Source organism: Alligator mississippiensis, chromosome 4 (assembly GCF_030867095.1).
Source record: "Alligator mississippiensis isolate rAllMis1 chromosome 4, rAllMis1, whole genome shotgun sequence".
In the NCBI taxonomy this organism is placed as follows: domain Eukaryota; kingdom Metazoa; phylum Chordata; order Crocodylia; family Alligatoridae; genus Alligator; species Alligator mississippiensis.
Window position 1 is genome coordinate 112,785,623 of NC_081827.1, and position 24,303 is coordinate 112,809,925.

At 38.6% G+C, this 24,303-nt stretch overlaps 1 protein-coding gene across 1 annotated transcript in view; it reads left to right on the plus strand.

Moving 5' to 3' along the window:
- Positions 1–23,958, plus strand: part of SYT10 (synaptotagmin 10) — a 61,045-nt gene extending 37,087 nt beyond the window's left edge. The window contains exons 4-7 of the mRNA XM_006273627.3: positions 17,766–17,886; positions 19,059–19,230; positions 21,641–21,770; positions 23,293–23,958. Of these exons, the coding sequence (XP_006273689.1) occupies positions 17,766–17,886; positions 19,059–19,230; positions 21,641–21,770; positions 23,293–23,364 (495 nt within the window). The 3' untranslated portion in view covers positions 23,365–23,958. The remainder of the gene's footprint in view (positions 1–17,765; positions 17,887–19,058; positions 19,231–21,640; positions 21,771–23,292) is intronic.
- The last annotated feature ends 345 nt before the right edge of the window (positions 23,959–24,303 follow it).

The following is a 24,303-nucleotide window of genomic DNA, read 5'->3' on the forward strand; positions in this document are numbered from 1 at the left end:
ACATCAAAGAAACGATGGAGGATAAGGTATCCTGGTGCCTAAAATGGTCTCTAACAGCTGCCTTAGATTAGGGGACCTTATATGAAGCATCAGTTTATGCTTTGATAGTCCAGTAGGGGCTGATTGATATGGGTAGAGAGCAGTAAGACATGTGGAGAAAATTTGGAAACTGAGAGAACTGGATTATTGTTTCAAGTAAGAAAAAGCAGATTGTGGCCTGCATAAGTCACCAACAAACATTACCAAATGGTGATGTTCTGCTACAACTACAGCAGGCTCCCTGCCAGGTGTTTTCTTCCTAACCCAGAAAGCCAAATTAATCTTTCCCAGTCAGAATAAGACAGTTTTTTAAAAAAAGAGTTTTGTCTGCTATGCCATTCATAAGCAACTGGAGTATTATATTACTCCAAGCCATATGTTATGTCCATGCTTTTCAGTATGAGCAGGTCTATTGTTAGTATCACAGACAATATTTATGTTGTCTGGGAGACTGGGTAAGAAGTGGGTGCAATATACTATCCCTTGTAGCATACCCCAAGTGAGAGGGACTCACCCTCTTACTAGGTCCATTCCTACTTAGTATTTTTCTCTTTCTTCTATTACACTGATCCCATTGCCTCACTTCTCCTAGTCAATGTTTCCCACTCTTTCTCTTTGCCCTCTTTTTGCCTTCCTTTTGTTTTAATCTAGTCTCTTTACTTTCTGGTTCTTCTCTCTTTCACTTCCTTCACCTTTGCCACTGATTGCCTCATTTGTGGCCTCTATGCCGTCATTTTTCACCATTTCCTATCTGCCCTATGTTTTGCCTCCTGGCCTGGGTCCACCACAGTCAGAGTCTACTCATAGCCTTTGGTTCTTTTCACACTGCCTGGAGCCTCCTGTCCACTACAGCTATAACAGCTGATTGCACAGCCTAGTGTCTCAACTTCCTGTTGCTGCTGTACTTAGTTGGATACAGAGCAGTGCAAAAGCAAAGAACCACTATCAGAGGTACCTCTCATTCACATGCTTAAACAACTGACCTCAGTATCATGACTGTCCTGCCTGACATCAATCCTGATTACTATATTGCATAGACATATAAAGATGCATAAGTGATATTAACATTTCTCTTGACTGAATATGAAATTGTGTTGAATCATCTAATTAGTCCCTTTTTCATGTTGTTTTGCTTCAAGAAACTCATTTTTAAGGTTATTCTGTTTTGTGATGATAATGCTTTGTACCTTTCATTCAAGGATCTTACAGAGTTTTTCAAATGTTAATTAATTTTACAAGTTTAGGATGGATTGTTCTGTTGTTCCATCTTCTGCACATTAACCAGTAGAAGTAAAAATTAAAAATAAAAACAAACTCACTGAAATGCAATTTAATTGTTTTTCCTCCTAAACAAAATGAGCAGCTTGACTCAAAGTCTATTCAGGGAGCTAGGATATTAACCAGTTGTTGTGAGCTCCATTAATTCTCTTTGAGGGTTGAGAGCTGAGTCACAAACCACAGGCCACAGTAACCATGTCACTTCCCTAATGTAGACAGGCAGCTATTTTTCTTCTTTCTCCCTCTAAAACCAATGAGAAAAATTAGCCTTCCTTCTCATTCTCAGGACAATAATATGTCTATCTTAAGTGATAGTCTGGGGTATTGACTGATACTATGGAAGGTAGGGCTAGCTTCTGGACACAGATGAGCAGTGTAAATGTAAGAGGGATACAGGCATATCTAAGTTGATCCAGACTAGAGGTTTTACCAAATATTTCCCTGGCCTGGCAAATCCATGAAACATGGCCTCTTGGAGACAGGAAGGATTGTCCTATGGTTCTGGTGTAAGTCTTGGACTTGAGAGCTGCATTCAAGTCCTTGTTTTGTCACAATTTCCAGTGTGACCTTGGGCAACTAACTTATTTCTGTTTCTGAAATCAGAATAAAAAGTCTCTCTTTGGGTGGGGTTCTGTGATGCATTAAAGACTGTGCAGTAATCAGGTGCTATAGTAATGAGAGTCATATAAGTACATAATATAAGAAAATAATGTTACCTTGCTAATGTACTTCTATTAATACCGTGGTTAAATATCATACATGTAATGGTTCAGGCAGTTATTCAATATTTTAAAAAACCAAAAACAAATAGCTGTCCCTCAGCTGCCTCCTTCTGCTAGTAAAATCTAATACAGTAGGTCATTTGGAACCCATACTACTGCTGATTTTACAAGCAGATTATCGTAATTAGATAAAGCAGAGAAAATACCCGACTATAGTACAGTATATGAATAAGTCCAATCTTTTTTCTACTTATCTTCACTGGACTTTGTATTTCAGCTTGTTAATGCAGAACTAAGAAACATGTATCATGTCATGGGCAAATGGGGTTTAAATGGTCTTTTATGGTATGTCCTTACAACAAATGGAGCACATTCTAGATATGCGAGCTAGTACTCAGTGAGCTCATATATCTATACAGTACAATGAAGATCTGTACAGAAATACTAGCTCAGGTCCTAGAACAAGTAAAACTATGTTAATGGATCACTGCACTCACCTGCGAGATCACCACACACTTCTGGAGCTCTGGTATCCCTACATCCTGCTGGATTGAGCCATGGACACATACGCTTACACTCTGATTGGAATCACAACTGAGATACAATATTGACATCCCTGTAAGTTCCCAATTATCCTTCTTGCTTAAAAGATTACAGTCACTTTGGCACAGGCCCTAATCCAGTAACAAAACAATTTTAATATGCTTTGATTTCATTGAGACATAGCAATTTTGTGCTCATCATTAACACTAAGCATTGCATAGCCTTAGTTTTGGGGGGTTATTTTGATTAAATTACTATATAGCATTAAGTTTTGGAGTTTTGTTGTTGTTTTGCTGTTTTTAAATATTCAGTGGTACCTTAAATTTAAATGTTCACTTAACCTTTTACCATCGACTGATTTCTGCCTTCTATAATTCCTCAACTAGTCCAACACCATGTTCTCAACAGACTAGAATACCAACCAAATTATGCTACTGGGAGACATGCTAATACACATCTGGTTGAAAACTATTCCATTCTCAGCTGCTGTAGCTAATACAAATCTCTCCCAAACTGCAGGAAAAAATGCCCAATTACAGTGCTTAGTTTACTGTGATAATATCCTGTTTGGAGTTAATGAACCACTGTTTTGCAACTTCAAATCAAAAACTTGCCATTTAGGAAAACTGTCATGAGCTTTAGGCATTCAACAAATATAGCTTCAAGTACACTGTTGCACTTCTATGAATAACCTCTCTCCTGACTGAAAAATTTTGTAAACTGTGACCCATAAACATATTAAAAATAAAGTAATTTTCAGCTATATATTATTTCATCAGGCTGTTGCAGGCCCTTTTAATCCTTGTATTATTACAGTGTTTTTCTAGTCACTTGAAATGTTTTACTGACAAATGATGATAGGCTATAATATGTCCTTTTAGTATATGCATGTTAAAATGTGCTACCAGAAACTTGTTTGTGGAGGTTATTTTAGCTATTTTACATAGGTTATATTCAGGTTAGTTCTAATTATTTCATTTTTTTACAGTTCAGGAATGGTGAGACTGAGGAGCCAATCCTGCACAGAGTTACATAATGCTGAAGTAGTGGAGAACTGGGGAGTTATGTCCTAAGATCATGGGATAAAAAACAACTTAGATGCCTAAAAAAAAAGGACTTAGCCATCTAAAGTCCATTCAAATCCAAAATGGTGATTCATAAACATTGTAATCAGTGGCTGCCTAACCCTGCCCCTGACCTTAAAAGACCTAACTCACCCTTTATTAGAAAATTTCCTAGCAACATGACCATGCCCAGTACAGCCCAAGCCTGAGTGGCTACGTATCAACGTCCAGCTAAGTGTTACTGAGATTCAAGAAGTAGGCAAAGTGGCCCCCAAGCACTCCAAGGGCCTCAGTTAGGTAGGCATATTCTGGATCCTTACAAAATGTGGTTGCAGCTGTTTTGCAATTACATCCGTGGCACTGGAGGAAGTGGCACTGCCTATCTTCTATATAATAATCCAGTGGTTAGATCGCTTACCTAGAAAGTGAATGGGTTTAGACCGTTTTGAGGGTTCCGAATCCATATTTTTCACTCAAGTGCCCTAGCCATCACGCTGTAGGTTAAACTGGTATTGAGGAGGCTGCTTTCTGATAGGGCTGGGATATTGTGTAGAAAGGAGAGCAAGATTTATGATGTCAGAAGGAAGCAAAAGGAAAACCGAGTCTGTTGTGTAGTAACTAAGTAGGCACACAGCTAAGACTGGGGAGACATGGGTTCTGGTCCCTGCTATAGGGTTTATTTCTATATCTTATCCAATGTTTTTCAGTATAAAATTCATGCACTGTTCTTGGAGAACAGGTAGAAGCAAAGCCTTACCCTTCTCAGCTGAATGCCCAAACCACTATGCTACCAATTTAGGCTCCCTATTGCTTCATTTCCTTCTAGGCCTATGAATCTTGTATTCACTCCTGCCCAGTGACACAGCTAGATGCAAGTCCTGATGCCTCTAGAATTAGGCAGCTGTTGAGCAGGGATGGGGGTTAGATTGCAATGTTGAACTGAGGCACATAAAGCTTGCTGATGTCCTGTTTTAGGTGCCTAAGTCATTTTTAAACAGAGGGGGAGAAGTTATGTTTTTTTTATATACTTCCCTCACCAGGTTCCCCCTGTTTTGGACTGCTTTGTATGTTTTCTCAAGTTTATCATCTCTGAACTATGGGTATGTATATTCTTGCAGCATGTCACTCAGGCCCAGAATGTCACATACTGTATTTAAGTTATAGTCCTAGGATTGGGCCAAAGGATTAATGCAAAAATGCAACATGTACAGAAGGGTGACCCTCTCCTTGAGTTCTGGAGCCCTCCAGGAAGTTGCCTACATTTCTCCCATCGTCAAATATCCATGTTCTGTTTTGGAGGTGCATAAGGGTAAGAATTATCGCTAACTAATATGAGAAGATTACCTACGTGTGCAGAAGTTTTTGACAGTAAATGGCCCATTCATTTAGGAAGTAAACTTGTAAAAAGAGCCAGTGGCTGAAATCTGAAGCTAGAAAGATGTACAGTAGCAATAAAGTGAAATGTTAACAGTGAGAGGTAGTTAGCAAATGAATGCAGTATATTCTTATTCAATCAGAGTGTTACCAAGGCTGGATGCCTCGCTAAAAGATAAGCTGTAGTTCAACCGGGAATTTTTGTTTTGGTGCTGGAATTACTAGGTGAAACTCTATGATGTATATTATGAGAATGATCAGACTAGACGATCTCTATTGTCTTGTCTAGCCTTAACATTTATAAATCTATTAATTACTGCAGTTCAATTGAGTGTCCTTTGCTTATGATATTAAGTTGCAACCATTTTGCGAAGTGCAGGATTGGCTTCCACATGCTCATTTTTATTCTTATACTTTCCAACTGTTGCTATTCATTTTTTGTTGTTTGTATTTTGTTCCGTTATTTTTCATTTCATATTGTTTCCTTGTTCTGTGGTCTGAAAATATTGTACAATAAACAGCATGTATCTATTGTAAGTGCTAAAGCGGTTTAATTTTTAATGTAAATTGATAATTATTAACACATTGTAATATTTCTTGTGGAAAAGAAAAGTCTTAGATATCTGAATGTAGAGTCTTAATCTCCCAAAAATTTGCTTATATATCATTGGGAAAGTAAGTCCTCAATAAATAATCCATCAATTTCTTCTGTCGGTTTGATTGATTTAAGTAAAGATAAACTAAGATGCAACCTTGAAATACCTTTGAAATATGGCCAAGTACACTATACTGTTTTATTATTCTAAAATATATTTTCTGGTACAAATTAATGAAATCAGAGATAAGTGAATAATACATAATGAATAGTGTATTCAGTAAAACTAGCCTCTTTTTGTTTGCAAACTGCCTGTTGTCAGCTCAAAAAGAATCATAGGTGAATTGCTCAAAAAAATTTAGGAATTTTCAAAAAGAATCCTTTTTCTGATGGATTGATGATAAAAAATTGATTGCAACCATTCAATATTTAAGTTTTAAACTGTGTTGATGTGTTCCGTTTAGACAAATGGGACACACGTTGTTTCCGATTAGGTTCATATTAAATTTTAAAAGTAATAAAGAACCAAACATTTATTAATTCTCCATTAATATTGTGTGTTATTCACTTGAAGTTGGCCTATAACCTCAAACATTTCTGCCAGTAAAACCACTGCCCAAAGTGTTAATGGAATGTGATCATGTGTTGCTGTGACAAAGACTTACATCTCTGTGTCACATCTCCCCATAGGAAACTGAAGATAGTAATAATGCAAAAGATGCATCCTTATAAACACAGTATTTAGAACAATGTGAGACTGTTGTTTGCCAACAACACTGAAGATAATACTTTGCTGATTAGTGCCAAGTATTACTGTGTCGAGTGAGTGTTTAGCTGCTAATTTTTTTTTTTTTTAAAGATAATCAGATTTAGCGTTCTCTTGACCCAGCTCAGTCACACACTAGAGCAGGAAGCAGACACTGAAAATCCTTCTAGAAACTGTCTTCATCATTATGAACAGAGAATGGACATACGAATGCTGCTTGGACCACATGCTTATAATTATATAAACCTAAGACCAAACAGCACTCATATTTATCAGATTCCAGAGGCCATAATGGACATCTGCTGTTGTTTCCTGAGAATCTTAGTCAGTGCCGCCACCTCTTTTAATTGGATGTCAGTCCAATCTGCCAATAATACATTATTGATGCTCATCTCAAAATACACCAAACAACACGATCGTTCCCAACTTTGGATGTTGCTTTCATGGACAAAAATCAGTTTCCTCAACTTCAACTTGAGTAAGACAGAAGTCAGGAAAGAAGTTCTGGGAGGAGAGAAGTGCTTGAGGAAATGACAGATTTTGGCAATTAATTTTGGGGCCAACTGTAATACTTACTATATCTTGGATACTAAAATAGCTGCATTACTAAGACAAGTCTAAGTAGCAGCTAACTAGGAGATGACGCCATGTTTCTTTAGGATTGGATGCAGCCAGAGTGATGTATGCTTTGCGATTTGAACAAAAAAGCCTTTAAAACAACATACAAAGCATGTAACAGAACACTTGCCTGTAAGTGCAGATATAGCTATCATGTTTGTTATAGAGATATAGTCTTTTAACACCAGGGATTTCTAGGAGTTGAAGTCTTCAAGGTACATGATGGAAAAAGGTCAGCTGGCTAGGTATCACATGACTTCCTACTGGAAGGATCAGTCTTGAGATAAACAGAGGGTCAGTCTTGAGATGATAAGGCTTGAGCAGGATGTTCAGGGTAGTTCTTTCATGAGGGACTAACCAGAAAGGATTATACAGGGGAAAGAATGCTGCCTCTTCTACCCCTCTGCTTGCTGAAGGCTGGGGTGGATTCTGTTCATTGTTGACTGTTCTGTGTTGTTGTGATTATGCTATGTAATTTTCTAAACCAAGTTTTAGGAAGGTTACCTGAACTGCATTAGAACTAGCCCTTAGCATCAACTGGCATTTAGTTGGTTTATCTGGCCAATGTTTATAATGCAGCTCTTTCCACAATTGCTGACAAGCTCCCAGAGATAACTGCTAATAACAATTAATTACTGCATTAAAAACATGGAAAATATGGTTATATTAAGTGGACTAGATGCCTGTTTGCATCTAAGTAAGGTAGTGATACTAGTGATGGCTAGATACATTTGACAAATGAGGCAATGCTGTTTTGATTTTCCCAACAAAACTGGAGATGCCATCAGTGCAATTGTGTTTGGCTCTTGGATGCCAGTTCCCTCTCCTTTTAAGGTCTACCTAACCCTACCATGATCTTTATCTGTCAATATACTTGCTTTATTTTATCCCCAGTTAGATATTTGAGTGCATACTCATTCTCTCTATTAAAAATCATTAAAGCATTCTGGTGGAAAATCAGAACATCCAAATGTTTCAAAAAACAGAAAATATTTTTTCTTTTCCTGTAATGTTAGGCTATCTATGGACCTTATTCCCAGTATTATATTGAATTAATAGAACAATCCCAGAGGTAGGTAATATGTTAGGAAATGTGGCAGTTCAGAGACCTAAATAATTTTGGTTTTCAAGGCAGTAGTTTGCTGTCAGTTGATTGTGACTGCTAGAATATATTGACTGAGGAAGAAGAATAGAATACATGTGTTTCTAATAACTTTTTATCCTTCTGAAAAATGGCCCATTATTTAACAAAAACCTTAATTTACATTCATTTGGAAATTGAACCAATATGTGGTGATAATGATGATGTACAATTTGGCTTATTAGAAATCTAGATATGGACATGGAGAACACAGCACACAAGTATTGTCAGCATTAGGTTTTTTTTCTTTTCATCTACGACCTATTCTTTAACACATCATTTAAATTATATTTAATAAGTTCTGTAGAGTAACTAAATAGAAATTAAATAAAAGCCTAAATGATTAATTCACTTGGTTTTAATTTTAATAATGTGAAGGTAATTCATTTAATTCTTAACAGTGTTTCAAGGAGATCTACACTATTATGACAGAATATTATGTTTTGATAGTAGCAATTAATGAGAAGTAAGCCCATAAAAGGGCCTAAAATTCTGAGCCCTGGTAATATCTAAATAGCCATGGGAACAATAGGTAGAGATACAACTCTGAGTTAAAGAAAGCTAAAATTCAAGTACGTCATCTGACTATGAAGATAGAATGCAGTTACTGTCGGAAAAAGAATTATGTAAAAATAATACCATCTCACTTCACATGCCTACTTCCTGTTTGTTTTTCACCCCATTTGCATTATAAAACCTGCAAAGCTATTGGCACATGAGCTGCAGTGTATCCTAGTTCTCATGTCATCAAGCAGATTACTAAACAAGTTCTAATTGCAGTCTGTTGTCCTTGAGGCATAAAACTTAAATTTAGCTACAGCTTCATTTTACCCCATTTGAGTTAGGATTACTGATCAGAGAAGGAGCAAACACTGCTTGATCCCTAATCTATTTGGAGGGATTTCAACTTTAAAACTGACTTTTTGATTGTGTATTGAGCACCTTTCTATGGAAACCATTGAGAACAAATGGAAAAAATCCACAAGTTTGTATCTGAAGGGGAAAGAATGAAGGTTTATCCAGCAACCACAATCCTAAGGGCCAGATATACTGATTACCTGCCTTATGAGTGAGAAGAGGGTGAGGGGCTTCTGCAGAACTGCTGCTACGCTTCCCATGCAGGTGAGTTGAGGGTGGGGAGTGGTCAGGGGTAAGGCTCCATCCTCCAGAAAACTGGCCTTTCAAGTGATTTCCTTAGCCTCTGGGTCAAGACCTGAAGGCTCTGTCATGAGATGCAGTGAGCACACACAACCCCCACTGAGTTTGCATGATCAGCGTCACTCAGATTTGGTCCCTCAGTATGGATGAGAATTTAATATTGGATAGTCCATAACCTCTAATTATATAACAGAATTAATAAAAGTACCCAATACCTTTCCCTGAATTCTGTTGTTCCTATTTTTGTATTTCTTTTTTGCATCACTGTAGCAGGAATGCATTAGCTAGTCATGTAAACTGGGAGCAATAAAAATGAACTGAAGCTGGTGTAGTGCTTACACTGTTCCCACTCTTGGTCCTTCATGATGGTTTGTGATCACAAAAGGGAAATAAAAGCATAAAAGATACACAGTATCAAATGAATGTATTTGTATTTGTGCAGCTGTGCCCACGTTTCCTGCTTGTTTGTACAAATTATTGGAGGCCTTTGGGAGAGAATCATTATGAGTATCTGTCAGTAAAGCTAGTTGTTAATTGCAACCTCAGTTTCATTTATGAGGAGGAAAAACACTCAACACTAATGAAAATCAGGAAATTTCACTGGCATTACTAAAAAAAATCCTGTAGCAGTTATAAAATTATTTAGTTAAATACACATTTTTGCTCCTAAAATAATCTGTGGCAACCTTAATTATTAATGTTACAGGTAAATAAATATTTCTGTAATGGTGTTTGGACTGAAATTCTTTGTGTTTCTCTCTCTTGAGTCAGAGTTCACATAAATGGTGCTGTCCACCTTGGGACTTCGGACTCCCTGCACCAAAAGCATGAGCCTATACTCACTAGGCTAAATAATTATCTCACGGTGTTCCAAACATTGGGCAAAAGAATTGGTAGCCACCGTTCTATGCTCACTGACTTTGTGTGTACTCTCCGCAAAGCACACGCAAAGCCCCAACAGCACACAGTACAACCAAAACTAAACTAAAATGAGAAAGTAGCTGATGGCAAGTTTCTTCCAAGTAGCTGATGGCAATCTCCATGATGGTTTTTCCCTAGACTGTGTGGCATTGCTCTCCAGGGTCTATGGACTGTCTCAATGGAACTCTTTTTTTTTTTTTTGGCACCCTGATCTTATAGTCATAGACACATTACAGATGTCTAACACAGAGGAGAGAAGGTATTTTGAAATAGTAAATGTTCAAGTTCATTGAATAATTCATTTTTATCACTGTGCAACATGCAACGTGTTTCCCTCAGGTAGAGTGATTCTACTTCTTTAATATTTGTGCACTTCAGGGCACTCCAGGCTCCTTCTCCTTCAGGAATTCAGCTCACCTGTACTAGAAGTTGTGTGTATAGATAATGGAAAGGTGTAGAACTTTGCTCCAGGACATGGTTCTGTCCTATTGATATTGGGAATGACCAGACAGATTATTCCCTCTTTACCAGTCTATTTGGGCTTAATTTATTAAAAGTAAGTCTGCAACACATTCAGTGCAGTCTAACTAGTCAGTGCACATAACAAAACAAGAGCTCCACACCCATGAGTGAAATCACTATAATAGTTATAATCATATCTGCAAGCAACTGTGAACTATTCCTGGCTGACAGATGTTTTAGTCACCATAGAAATGAATGAATTAGAATGAATTAAGGTTACTCATCATCATTGGCTATCCCTTGATACGAAAATGATGCATGCCGGGGTGTGAAGGGGAAGGACGGGAGGTTACTGGTGAGTTTTAAAGTGGCTGAGGAACCCAATCCTTGCTCTGAAAGTTTTTCCACCAATATGACAAGTGGTACCTTTGGGGCGGGAGCGGGGAGGGGCACAACTGTTGGCCAGAATGTTGTGTGCTTTCCTTCCTCTGCTACTTCTTGGCTTCCTGAGTGAGACTGTTCTCTTCAAAGTGAGCTGTGGCTTGATGTATGGTGCAGCATTATTGAAACCTGTTACCAGCCAGCACTTCCCAATTTGTAGGGTTGATGCCACCCTTCTTAAAGTATGGTTTCAGTGTGTCCTTGTAGTGCTTCCTGTGTCTTCCATGTGTAGGTCGTCTTACCATGACAAAGTTGAGAGAAGAGGACTTGCTTCAAGAAATGAGTGTCAGCCATCCTCACACAGTGGCCAGCCCAGCCAAGTTGATGTTTCATGATCTTTGCCTCAAGGCTGGTTATGTGAGCTGCAGAGAGGATGCTGGCATTGATGCAATGCTCTTTCCACGTAATGTGGAGGATGTTTCTGAGCCAATGCTGATAGAACCATTACAGGTGCTTAAGATGGCTTTGGTATGTCACCCACGTCTCACACCCATAAAAAAGCATGGGGATAACTACTGCATTGTAGGCCAAGATCTTAGTGTCTATCTGCAGATCTCAGTCAGCATGGACATGGTGAAGCAGTTTTCCAAAAGCTACGCTAGCACAGCAAATCCTATGTTCGATTTCCACATCAAAATTGACTGACTGGGAGAGGTGGCTACCAAGGTATGGGAAATGCTTAATGTTTTCTACGGATTCTCCACCAATGGTAATTTGTGGGGGAAGCAGGGCAACTTGTGCTGGGGCAGGCTGATGGAGTACTTTGGTCTTCCCAATGTTAAGGGAGAGTTCCAGGCTGTGATAGGCACCTGAGAAAAGGTCAAGGGTGGAGTGCAGATCAGTCTCAGTGTGCACAAAGATAACTCAGTTGTCAGCGTACTGAAGGTCAGTAATGCCAGTCCTGGTAAATGTTGTTTTTCTGTGAAGGCACTGCAGGTTGGAAAACTGACCATCCATTTGATACTCAACCCTAACTGTGGGCAGCCACGAATGAGAAACATAGTCACAGCAAGATAGATGGAAACAACGGTTGGGGCAATGATACAGCCCTGCTTGACACCAGTATGGATGGTAAATGGGTCTGTCTTGGATCCATTGCAAAGGACTGTGGTGGTCAGCCCATCACGGAGTAGCCTGAGGACACTGATGAACTTCAGTGGATAACCAAACCTAGCAAGCACCTTCCATAAAGGCTTCGCAATTGATGGAATCAAAGACCTTGGTTAGGTCAATGAATTCCATAAACAGCTCCTAGCAGTGCTCTCTACACTTCTGGATCTGTCATACAACAAAAATCATGTCTGTGGTTCCCTGAGATGATCTAAAGCCACACTGGGATTCTGAAAGAACATCTTCAGCAAGTGGGAGGAGGTGATTCAGAAGGATGTAAGTAAGAATCTTCCCAGCAATGGAAAGGAGGGCAATGCCTTGGTAATTCCCACACACCAACTTGTCCCCTTTCTTGAAGATGGTCACAATGTTGGCATTCTTTAAGTCAGGTGGAACTTTCTCATTAATCCATATTCTTGGTCTGTGTGATGGCAGACCAGACTTCCTTGAAGGATGGGGGATTAGCAAGAGGTTCTATTACTGGGTACTGAAGGATGGACTTCATGGTGGCAGCTTGGACCTCAGATTCACTGTCAAGTAGAGTCTTGAAGTGCTCCATCCAGCATTGCTCGATGGATACATTATCCCTGAAAAGGGATCACAAGGTGGTTGGGCCATTGGAATATGGCCCATGAATGGCTTTTATTGCTTGAAAGAAGCTTCTCATCTCATACTGGTTAGCAAAACTCTGGATCTCCATGGCCATTGCTTGCCGCCACTGGTTCTTGATGTCCCATAGCCTCCTCTGAACTACAGCTTTGAGTCGGTGGTAAGCCTCTCATTTTTGCCAACTGCAGAACTTGGCTCTCTTCTGATGGATAAGTGCCAGGATTTCCTCATTGTTCTTGTCCAACCAAAATAAGGTTACTATGGAATGGAATAAACTAACTCTGAATAACCTACTTTTTGTGTCATATCCATGCTTTCTAAGCTTGTCAGCTTTCCTTCTATTTTATTTTTGAAGTATATGTAATGCAGCATTGTTTGGCTAGGAACAGTATTTTATCTTTATATACAAGGCAACCTGCATATTTCACAAAGAAGTCAAATGTATTGGTTGAGTGTACAACATTTGAATGACAGGTTTTCAAAGTCATTTTCAATATATCATCAGTATGTGAAATATAAAGGAAAGAAAAAGCTGATTCAAGCCTGGAATTACATCATCATCATCATCATCATTAATCATTTATGAAGCCTTGATAATTTGCTCAGTATTGTAGGAAATAATGAAAAGGGCACTGAAACAGTTCCAAAGAGTCTACAGATCTCTTCAATGAGAACTTTTCTTTTCAAATATCACCAGTTGCTGCCATGTCTGACCTTCACATCACAGGTACTATCTGACCTGTGAATGTTATTGACTTGAACTCTAGTTCTTTCTTTAATAGTTCTTTCATCATATAGTTTTTCAGGTACCCAGAGGTCCAATGCTCTTGTTTCTGGTTCCATGATTAATCCTCTATTCTGGATGTTCTTTTGATGTCATAACCTTTGTGAAATTAACAATTCATGGCTCTGTATGTCAGCCAGTCCTTCTATACTCTTCCACTTGTTTATTTTGGATTCTTCTATATAGCCTTTCATAAACTTTTGCCTCTTTGTTCTGTTGAGTATACATATATTTTCTCTACTAATGTTCTAAGTCTTCTGGCATTTGTGACATCCTGCATCCATATAAATCAGCTGAATGTTGAAAACATCCTTGTTGCTTTGAACTTATCTAGTGATTCTTAACACACTTTTGTCCAATTTTCTGAAGTTGACAGTAATATTGCAGCCTCTTTCAGCATAAGTTCAACTTGTGCTAGTAGCATTTATATGACTCTAGCATATTCATGAATCTTACTTGTTAAGCCTATTCCAAAGTGTATCCAAATTAAAAATGGCCTGCCATTTTTCCTTTCTTCTGAAAACAACATAAAATATTTTTTTTCTCATTTTCTCTGATTATATTGAACTTTCAAAATTTGCTTTGATGTCAAGCATTCTATAACTACCGGGGCACATTTTTCGTAACATTTTTATGTTAAAGTGATTTGAATACTAATACCCTAGACTGTTTTTTTCTCTTTTTTCCTTCTACACAGAGGTGAAAAAAGTTTTTAAAATAATATTTATTTAAAAATTAGTTTACATGGTCTTCCTATTCTTGGCCTTTTGTACAACCATCTATAGCCCCAAACAGGCTTGTACTCCTTTCTTAGAAGTGCACAAATGATGTAAACTAAAGGTAAATTTCAAGCTGTGAAAGCTGTTATTGCAGTACCTTGTTTCCCGTGTGTTTTTACCTATGGCTGAAATTCATAGGTCTTTGCTTTATCCATTTAAATTTATTGAGAGATTCACAATATGGTGCCTTTCAATTTGGTCTTTTTATTTATTTAGGCCAAAGAGTAACACGGGACACAGTAACAGGGAACCCAGGCCAAACAATAGCTGCAGCTTGATTTGATATTGTAAAATAGCCTGTTATATTTCTTTTGTATAGAAAATTATCATTGTATTGTGGTTCTCATATGTAGGACACATAAAAAAGGACAGAAACAATGAGGCTTGCTCATAATCTACGAGATGTTATTTTGCTTTTCATACACAACCAATTTCCTTTAAATGGAATTTTCCTATACTAAAAACTACTGTGATTAGAACTATCACTAGAGGGCACATAAATGGCCAAAATACAGTGGCACAGAGCTTGCTCTGTTGTATGTATGTATGTATATGTAATATGAATAAATGTATATGGATATTCCTCCTTGATAGCTGACCCTATCCAGAGCTCTTACTACCCAAATAATTTTGTCTTTTATATTACATGTATGTTCAATGTGATACACCCATCTCACTAAAACTGAGCTCTTCTCCACTCAGCTACACTCAACCCACCACCTCAGGAAAAAAACAGTAACTTTCAGAGCAGAAAAATCCCACCCAAAGCTCTAACCCACAGTCAAGTGGATCTCTATTTGTCCATGCAACCACTGAAACCAGCTACTCTTTGGAAAGTAAAATTAGCCTCAATATGTCTGCTTCTAGTGTACCATAACTTGTACTATAATACTATATTGTCCTCATTCTGGCATTATAACGTCACTTACATCTCCATATGTTTGCATTGCTATTATTTTACTGTATAGATAATTCTAGTGATAGTCTAGCAAACTAACAATTAGACATCAAAAAGGCAAAATATGTTAGCCTGACTTGAATTATGATTTTTAAAGAAATATCCTGAAAAAGCCAAAAAGATCCATGTTACTACCACACCTGGGATCCCAATGCCATTTCAGTCTGTGTTTCAGACTGTAAGTAAAACTGTGAGGAAAAAAGGAACATTTGTTCATATGTCAAAAGGTAAGAGCTGTGAGAAGAACTTGGTGAGCCAAGTTCATCAGATGAGGATCAAATGGAATAAAATCCATTCCAAAATCCTTGGAAACCTTCAAGTGATGAAAAGTGCCCGCTGTGGATATGAGCATGCATAACAGCCTATTGATTCTCAGAATAAAATCCCTGTAAAATTACTGTCCATAAACTGACATGCAAAATTGAAGAACCTATGATGGATACGATAGAGAAGTAAAACTATTGCAAAACCTACAATTTTCAATTCAGACTAAGTAACATACTGAAATATGTGGTTAAATCTGTTTTTATTCAAGACAGCACTAAAGTAAATTTAAGAACATTTTTTAAGACCTGTGGACGTCAATAAGGCTACTTATGTGACCAACACCTCAAAAATGAAAGATTTTACTCTGGCCCCTAATAATTTGGCTTATTATTAAAAAAAGTTCAGCTCTAAGACAATGGCTGCTTTTCCATAATTATCTGCTAAGGGAACTTGATGTAATAGCAAACATTTATAAAGATTAAGTAGCCACTGGCTTCAATAAGTACTGGAGTGGATATATACCTCATTTTATTTCAGTGGGCATTAGGCACCTATATATCTTTTAAGAATCTGAGCTTTCATTTTTAATATCAAACTTCCTGTTTTACATTTCTGAGCTTTAAGATTTTAAACAGGCCATATCCATACATACAGACACTTGTGGTTTGTGGCACACCGTTCATGTTAAACTGCATGCCACGCTGATAATCAGCAGCATGGTGGCAAAATTTGCTACCAGGATTTCCCGGTAGCAAAAAAAGCCTCAATGAAAAAAGCAGGGCAAGACATGCAAAGGTAGAGTGCAGCTGGACAAATGCAGAGACCAGGCAGCAGGCAGCCCAGGGCCACCTGCCCATCTCCTCATGCCACTCCCCACCTGGCTGGCATGCAGGATGCCTCAGTGCAGAGGCTGCCTGCCGGATAGCCCCACACTGAGGCACTCTGTACACTGGCCTGCCCTCCCTGATAGACGTGGAACCTAGCCAGGAGCCGGGAGGAGCTGGACATGGCAGTACAAAGTAGCATCACAAATTTGTGCCACTAGTATTTGTGTTGCTTGCAAGCGTATGCCTCTGCTCATCTGGATGTGACCTTAGAGGGCTTTGTTCTTACTAGGGTTGGGCGATAACTCTATCTACCTGACCACCTGGTAAATCTATTTGCTTAGTAGGGAAAATGCTTTAGACAGAAGTGAGAAATAGAACCCATACATTTATTTCTTCTTTTTTCACGTGTATACTTTGCTTCTTAGAAGTCATATTTTTTGGCTCTACCCCACTGCTATGTTAAATCCTAGTCCTATTAATTACCTATGTCCCTCCTATATATATATATATATATATATATATATATATATTTATGTAGTGATATTTAACTTCCAGAAGAAGACATTTCATTTGACCTTAGTCCATCTGGCACAGTATGGCACTTCCTAAACCCTATTTTCTTTCCAGGCATGTGGGAGATGGTATGAGCAATACATTGTATTGCTGATTTCCTTTCTTTCCTTCCATCTCCACAGTTGAACACCCACAAATGGAATGGTAAAGCAATTCCCATTACCATGTTTCACAGAGACAATGACTTCTTCTATCCTCTTACAAAGTGAAAGGGAATCATTCATGCACATGTGCACATACTCAGGTTTTTAATACCTTTGTGAAAAGGGCTGAAATATATGGCTATACACATTAGACTTGCTACCTCACCACTTTTTTATAGGTTGGAAAGGTAGAATGTTGAGTACCACCCAGAACTGAATTTAGCATTTTTCTTTTGTGGCATATAAAGATTTTACAATGCAGCATCTTGTGAACTTGACTGTGAATCCAACACCCTGTCCTGCCAGCTGCGATCAAGCTCAAGAGTTCTGCGGTTATCCTTGGGTTGAACCTGCAGTCAAGAATCTCAAAAGTCTGTCACTAAAATATTGTTGCATTTCTGTTTTTTCATGTTTTGCATAAATCTCCATTGAAGAAACTTGTATTATATAATCTTTTTACAAATATCTAAGGCTGGAACATCTCCAAAAATAGGTTCCTTTAGTCACACTTAGAATTTTTATAACATTTTTGGATGTTTGAGCTGTTGGAATGAATAACAAAGTCCTAACCACCTTTTTCCCCCTCTTTTCAGGAAAGCATAGATTTGGGTGAAATCATGTTTTCCCTTTGTTATTTACCCACTGCTGGGAGAATGACATTAACAGTCATCAAATGTAGAAATCTCAAGGCCATGGACATTACTGGCTCTTCAGGTGCGTATTCTTCCTCTTCATTCACAGTGCAGACTTCTGTTCTGAAACATGGCTATGAAAAAATGACAATTTCTTATTCAACTACATATTCAAATTATAAGTATTGATATATATGTAATTACATCTGCTCATGCTGGTGACAAAAATGTGAGAGCAGGTTACACCATTTTCTTTGTGTTAGCTGTGCAAAGAAGACTTTGCTAAGAAAAAGTGAAATGAAGATTCTCATTCAACTTGTGCACCATCAACCCAATAGTTTCCCAAGTTCCAAATTATCACAGCAAATTTGTTGAAGGTAGTAGTTATCACTGAGAGCATAGGCTGAAGACAACAGTTTGTACAGGTGAAACAAAAGGTATAATTTTGTTATCACAACTTTTATTACTGTGATGATATATGCTATAGAAAGCCTGAGAATAGGACTGGTGGAATTTTTTGTTTGTCCTTTGGGTTGCTTTAAGTCGTATATTAAAACTCAATATGAAAAGCACTGAGAGAAATATGTAAATGCACAATCTCATTTACTGCAGCCATTCTTCAGAACAGATTTGATCTTTAAAAGATACCATGTTGGGAAAGCATTAAGAACTTGTATATATAGTGTATGTAATGCTCCATATAATTAATTTAAAACTATATACGTTTTTTAATTGTATTAATTCACGAACTGTTTGCATTACATTTTTGCTTTTCCTTTTATGGGGACTTATCAGTCCTTATTAAATAATATCAAAGGGAGAAGAGATTAATATAAAAAAATTAAAGCATTGAAACCCCATTTTGAAGCACTTTTCAAGTGTTTTCAAGCTCCCTTGACTGTCAGTATGGTTTAGGTGCCTAATTGTCTTTTTAACTTCTGAAAATATCCTACTTGCAAATCCTACTTTTCATGTGGATAGTTACCACATACAGTTTTCAAGAGAACTGATTAAGGCAGACATAAACCTTAGATCTATTTCCTGTATTTCTATGAATGGTGTATCTGTTTTGTCTCCTTGCTGTATTCTTGAGTAGGCAGGATGTGGAGAATGCAGAGGAAATAGTTCTGGTTACCTTGTGCTACTAAGACCATGTTGATAAACATTAGGTAGTCATTAACATTTACTTTCAGAGACCTCACTGCTCTTGTATGCAATATTTTATCTACATAAAACCAACTTCCCGTTACTCAGATCCATATGTCAAAGTATCACTGATGTGTGAGGGGAGAAGACTGAAAAAACGGAAAACAACCACAAAGAGAAACACACTCAATCCAGTTTATAATGAGGCCATCATCTTTGATATCCCTCCAGAAAATGTGGATCAGGTCAGCCTCTCCATTGCTGTGATGGATTACGATCGGTAAGCATAGTTTACTGTCTGAAAATATTAATCTTGTGCAAGTCATTACCTGATCATTGCAAGTGACTTTTTTTTTAATTCCCTGGTAATTCAGATACATTCAGTCTCAATAAAATATAGCTTTTGACTCGTTGCATGAGTCTCAAAATGTCCTTGGCTCTTGCAATTTAATCCCATTGGTATCAAAAACACCAATCTGAAGAATACACAAACATGACTGAAAACTTTCATGTAAATGCAACCCACTTGAGCAGTGTACATTTGTGTCCCTTCTCTGGTGGCTGGACCATGTGTAAGAGGTTTATAATTCTGCTGCAGCATCTAACTGGGTTAGTCCCTGAATGCAAACAATAGAGACATTTTTACTATTATAGGCCTGGCTAATAGTTCATCTAGGAAGTTAATTACCTCTGGCCAGTTACAATGACCCTGACCACTTTATCATAGAAGCATAGAAAATAAGGGTTGGAAAGGAATTCAGGAGGTCATCTAGTCCAACTCAAAGCAGGGCCATCCCTAACTATATCATCCCATCCAAGGCTCTGTCTACCCAGGTCAAGGGATGGAGATAGTACAATCTCTCTGGATAGCTTGTTCCAGTGCTTTATTATCCTCCTTGTGAGACAGATTTTCCTAATAACTAACCTAAACTTCCCTTGCAACAACTTGAGAGCACTGCTCCTTGTTGCACATTCCCATGAGCAAGAACATGCATTTTCCCAGAGACAAACAGCAGTGGCACAATATGTGCTGTTGCTGCTTGTCCCCAGGAAACTCCCATGCACACAAGCTCTAGCATGCAGCACAGTACCCCGAGTGGGGTAGGGGAGGCTGGGGCCAACACCTGGGCTGGCCCCAGCAGCCTTACCTGGGCTCCTGAGGGTCTGCAGGGTCTGCAGTCATGGTGATCCATTAACATGGAACCTGGCTGGCAGCCAGAGCATGGCTCCAGTCAGCCAGGCCCCGGTTTTGGGCTGCACACACTGCCATCATGTGTGCCGCCTCACATTTTTAAGGCATGAAGTTTTTTGACACCGGGGTCTCCCAGTGGTAGTTAAAGGCTGCAATTAAATCCCCCCTTAGTCTTCTCTTTTCCAAACTAAATAAACCCAGCTCCCTCAGCCTCTCCTCAGAAATCATGTGCCCCAGCCCCCTAACCATTTTTGTTGCTGTCCGCTGGACTCTCTCCAATTTGTCCACATCCTTTCTGTAGTGGGGGGGAGCACAACTGAACACAGTACTCCAGATGTGGCCTCACCAGTGCTGAATGGAGGAGAATAATCATTTCCCTCAATCTGCTGGCAACACTCCTACAAATGCAGCCCAATATGCTGTTAGCCTTCTTCAAAACAAGGGCACACTGTTGGCTCATATTCAGCTTATTTTCCACTGTAATCCCAAGGTCCATTTCTGCAGAGGTGTCTTCATAGGAAGGTAGAAGATAACTCAATAGCATGTCACTCATCTGTGTTTTGCTATGGGCAAAGATGCGCTCCATTCTGTCCTTTTCCAAAATGTTTAGTGCAAGGGAGAAGACCTATTTTCAAACCCGTCCCCAGGACAAAAATAGTGTGGGTGATACTGATCAAATTACAGGTGGACTAGTAGAATCATGCTTGATCTGACTTTACCCATACATACTAATAGACATGGGCTTGAGAGAGATTATAAAAAGCAGTAAAATAATTTAATACTATAAAATTTTGACAGCATTTAATTCTTGAACCTGTTCCAATTTTTGTCAATGAGTGTTTCCCCATTGGCTGTGGAAGATGTAGAGTCTAGTCTTCTGAGAAACAATGATACAGTGAATTATACCATTCAGTCTTTTTATATCAGCCTTTGTCTGTTTATCTCAAAGAGGAAGGTAAATATAATTACCCTGTTATATAGAGAGGCGAACTAAGGAAAAGAGAGAGGAAATTACTTGCCCAAAGTCATTCTATATGTTAGTGCAAAGCCAAGGATATCAAGATATTTATTTTTATATGAATACTTCTGGTTTGCTTTGATGAGAAGTCTATATTATCCCATCATACTTCTTCACATAAGGTTCTAGTTGTTAAAACTGACTCCCTGAAACATATATTTTAAAATAACTCCTGGAGCATGCACGAAGTCTCCTTCCTCCCATTCCTACCTTTTGTCTCCCCACACTTCAAACACAATAAAAATACATATTATTAACAAACTTGCTACTTAAAACCATGGGTTTTTTTGCATGTTATTCCCCATCTGTAGTATTGTATCTTTTGTGAAAATGGCATCTGCACCCTAAGCCATGCTTTCGGGTGCTAATGATACATACACTTTGAGCATCTTAACATTTGTACTGCACCAAACAACTACAAAGATGTTAATACATCTATTTACATTTCTAAAACATAATCTGTCCTTTTTTAATCCTCAGAGTAGGGCACAATGAGGTGATTGGGGTATGTAGGACAGGAATTGAAGCTGAAGGACTTGGAAGAGATCACTGGAATGAAATGCTGGCTTATCCCCGTAAACCAATAACTCACTGGCATCCACTAGTAGAGGTAAGAAAAAGAGTATCTCTATAGTGAAATTGCCACTATGTCTCTCTGCGTTCATATTTCTAAGAGCTTTTGAGAATATTGGAAGTCACTATGTTGTGAATTTCACTCCTCTTGTGGAGTGGATGGGAAGTTAAATCTGGGTTGCATGTGTGGGACAATCAACTGAATGGCCAAACAAGGATGCCAGTGTTCCCCCCATGTGCTGTTGAAGTGGCCCTTGACTAAGTCTGGAATGACAGTCTGCTTTCGGACAGACCAAGGTGACCAGTTAATTCTGAGTTTGGGGAGTGGGTTTTACCTGCTCAGCTGTCCTGCACTTACCTGAGTAAAAGCGGAACATTCTTATGCCTGCATGGCGAATTTTCCCTGAGAAATGGACTGTCACAAAAAATACATGGCACAGCTCACGTGTATTAGCCTTTGCTGTTCTTTCCAGTGAGGCCCCATATATGGGTGGTTACTTTTGATCTAGATATGTTATTTCAGAGATTGCCTCTCTGCTGTCAAGGTATTGACATAAAGGTCTTTACAATATTTTTACATACTACGTCATGTTTATTTTTATATTATCAAGAGTTCCTTAAAATCACTTTGAAGTGGTAGCTGTAAATGTTTCAAGGGCAGTCATTTTCTATTTAAGGTCTTTAGCAATATTTGGGGCTGTGTAGCTAAAATATATCAATTTCACACTGTGCTATTGATGATATTGACATGGGGTAGCCACATCCAGAGATACTAAAACAGTCATTTATTTGAACCTTCTTATCTTAATGCATGGAAAATGATGTGTGCAGCTTCCTGGATTTTTTCAAGAAATATGCCTTCAGTCTACCCCTTCATTACGTGTATGCTATTTTAATTAGGATTGCAGTGGGTCATGAAGTAAATTATGGTGATATGGCAGCAGACCAAGACTGGGGGCACTATGCACCCTTTCCCTTCTGTTTAACTCTACAGAGATGCCAGGTTGAGAGCTGATGCAACTTTAAAGCATTAACTCTTTTGTGGCTCTATGCTGTGGAACTCAGTCTTAAAGAAAAATACCAAAGAAGTGGCAACTAGGGAGAGCCCTGGATGATGGCCCCAGTGGAGCTGAAATCTCAGGAAATGTGTGACAAATATGAATCTGGTGCCACAACAGCAAATGGGTCTCTGCTTGGAGGTCCCTAACCTCCTCTGAATTCACTGGGCTATATGAAGGGGTTGAAGACAGAACTGCAGCTCACTAGATGGTGAAGCAGACTGCCTCCACATGGAAAGAGTCCCTTAGGAGTTTCCCCTCTAACCTTTCTTTCCCTTGGTTCCTTCTGCAGAAAGGGCTGGCATGGACCACACAAACTTAGCTTAAATTTATTTTTCTGAAAACATGTTTTGTTTATCTAAAAGAAAAAAAGAGATGGAATATTATTCTGATTCAGCCCCTTCCTTTGGAGAGGATCCTTATGATTCTCTCATCCTCAGAAATGATCATGCTGAATGGGCAAATCTGATGATGTTTGTAAAACTAAAACTTTTCTTCCAGTTACCTGGCCGAGCAACCAGTTTTGATAGCCAGGGGTCTTGCTCATCACCAAAACCACCTCCTACACCCTAGGGCACAAGAAAAGGATTCACCACGTCCAGTGGCCAAGCTCCCATGTAGCTCATACCTACAGTAACAGAAGGTTTGGCTTCCGCAGATGAACTGTATCCATATTTTTGTATTAAAATACATTTTCCTATTCTAAGTCTTATATTACAGTTTATAATAATTTCTTAACTTATGAATGAAGTTAAATTGAGCCAAAACAGTCCTTCCTCTGACAAACAGTCTCTCTGACATGTATCTGTCAATATAAGTAGTATTTTGATATGACCTATATCTTTGCATAAACAAGTAAATCAGAGAAACTATTCAGAACTTCAAAGAAAACGCAACTTAGGGTGCTGTTCCTTTTAAGGTAACACAGATTGTCACACACAGCACTTACTTTGTAATTTGCCTCTAAATGATAAATTTTGCACTAAGCACTATTATGACTATTAAAGAAAGCATTTGGCACTTGATGTGCTGGAAAAAACAATTCTGACCACATCATGTCAGTTTTTTCCTATTATTTCTTTTTATTTTACTTTGTTTACTGTGAGATTGATTCAAAGCCCACTCAAGTCAATAGAAAAGCTCCTGTTGGCTTCATTGGGCTTTCAAGACCTGTTGACTTGATCTGTAAATGAAAACATGCAGTTGGAACCTTACAACAATCCAAGACCCTATTGACCATAATGGGACTCTGTGGTCAACAGATGCATCTGTAGTAGTCAAGTCTACACAGTTAGCCAAGGAGTGCTGCTGAGAGATAAACCCCACCTTTTCATGCCTGGGAGCAGGTGCTTATGCCTAATTAGCAGACTTGGACATGTTGGGAAAGAGCACAAGTAGGCAGGACTTACCCCTTGCCAGTGCATCTTGGTCTAACTCTGCAGGCCATACTGACAGCCATGTTAAGTCCCAGTGAAGTCACTATGGCCCTGTACAAGGTATCCGCTTACTGCA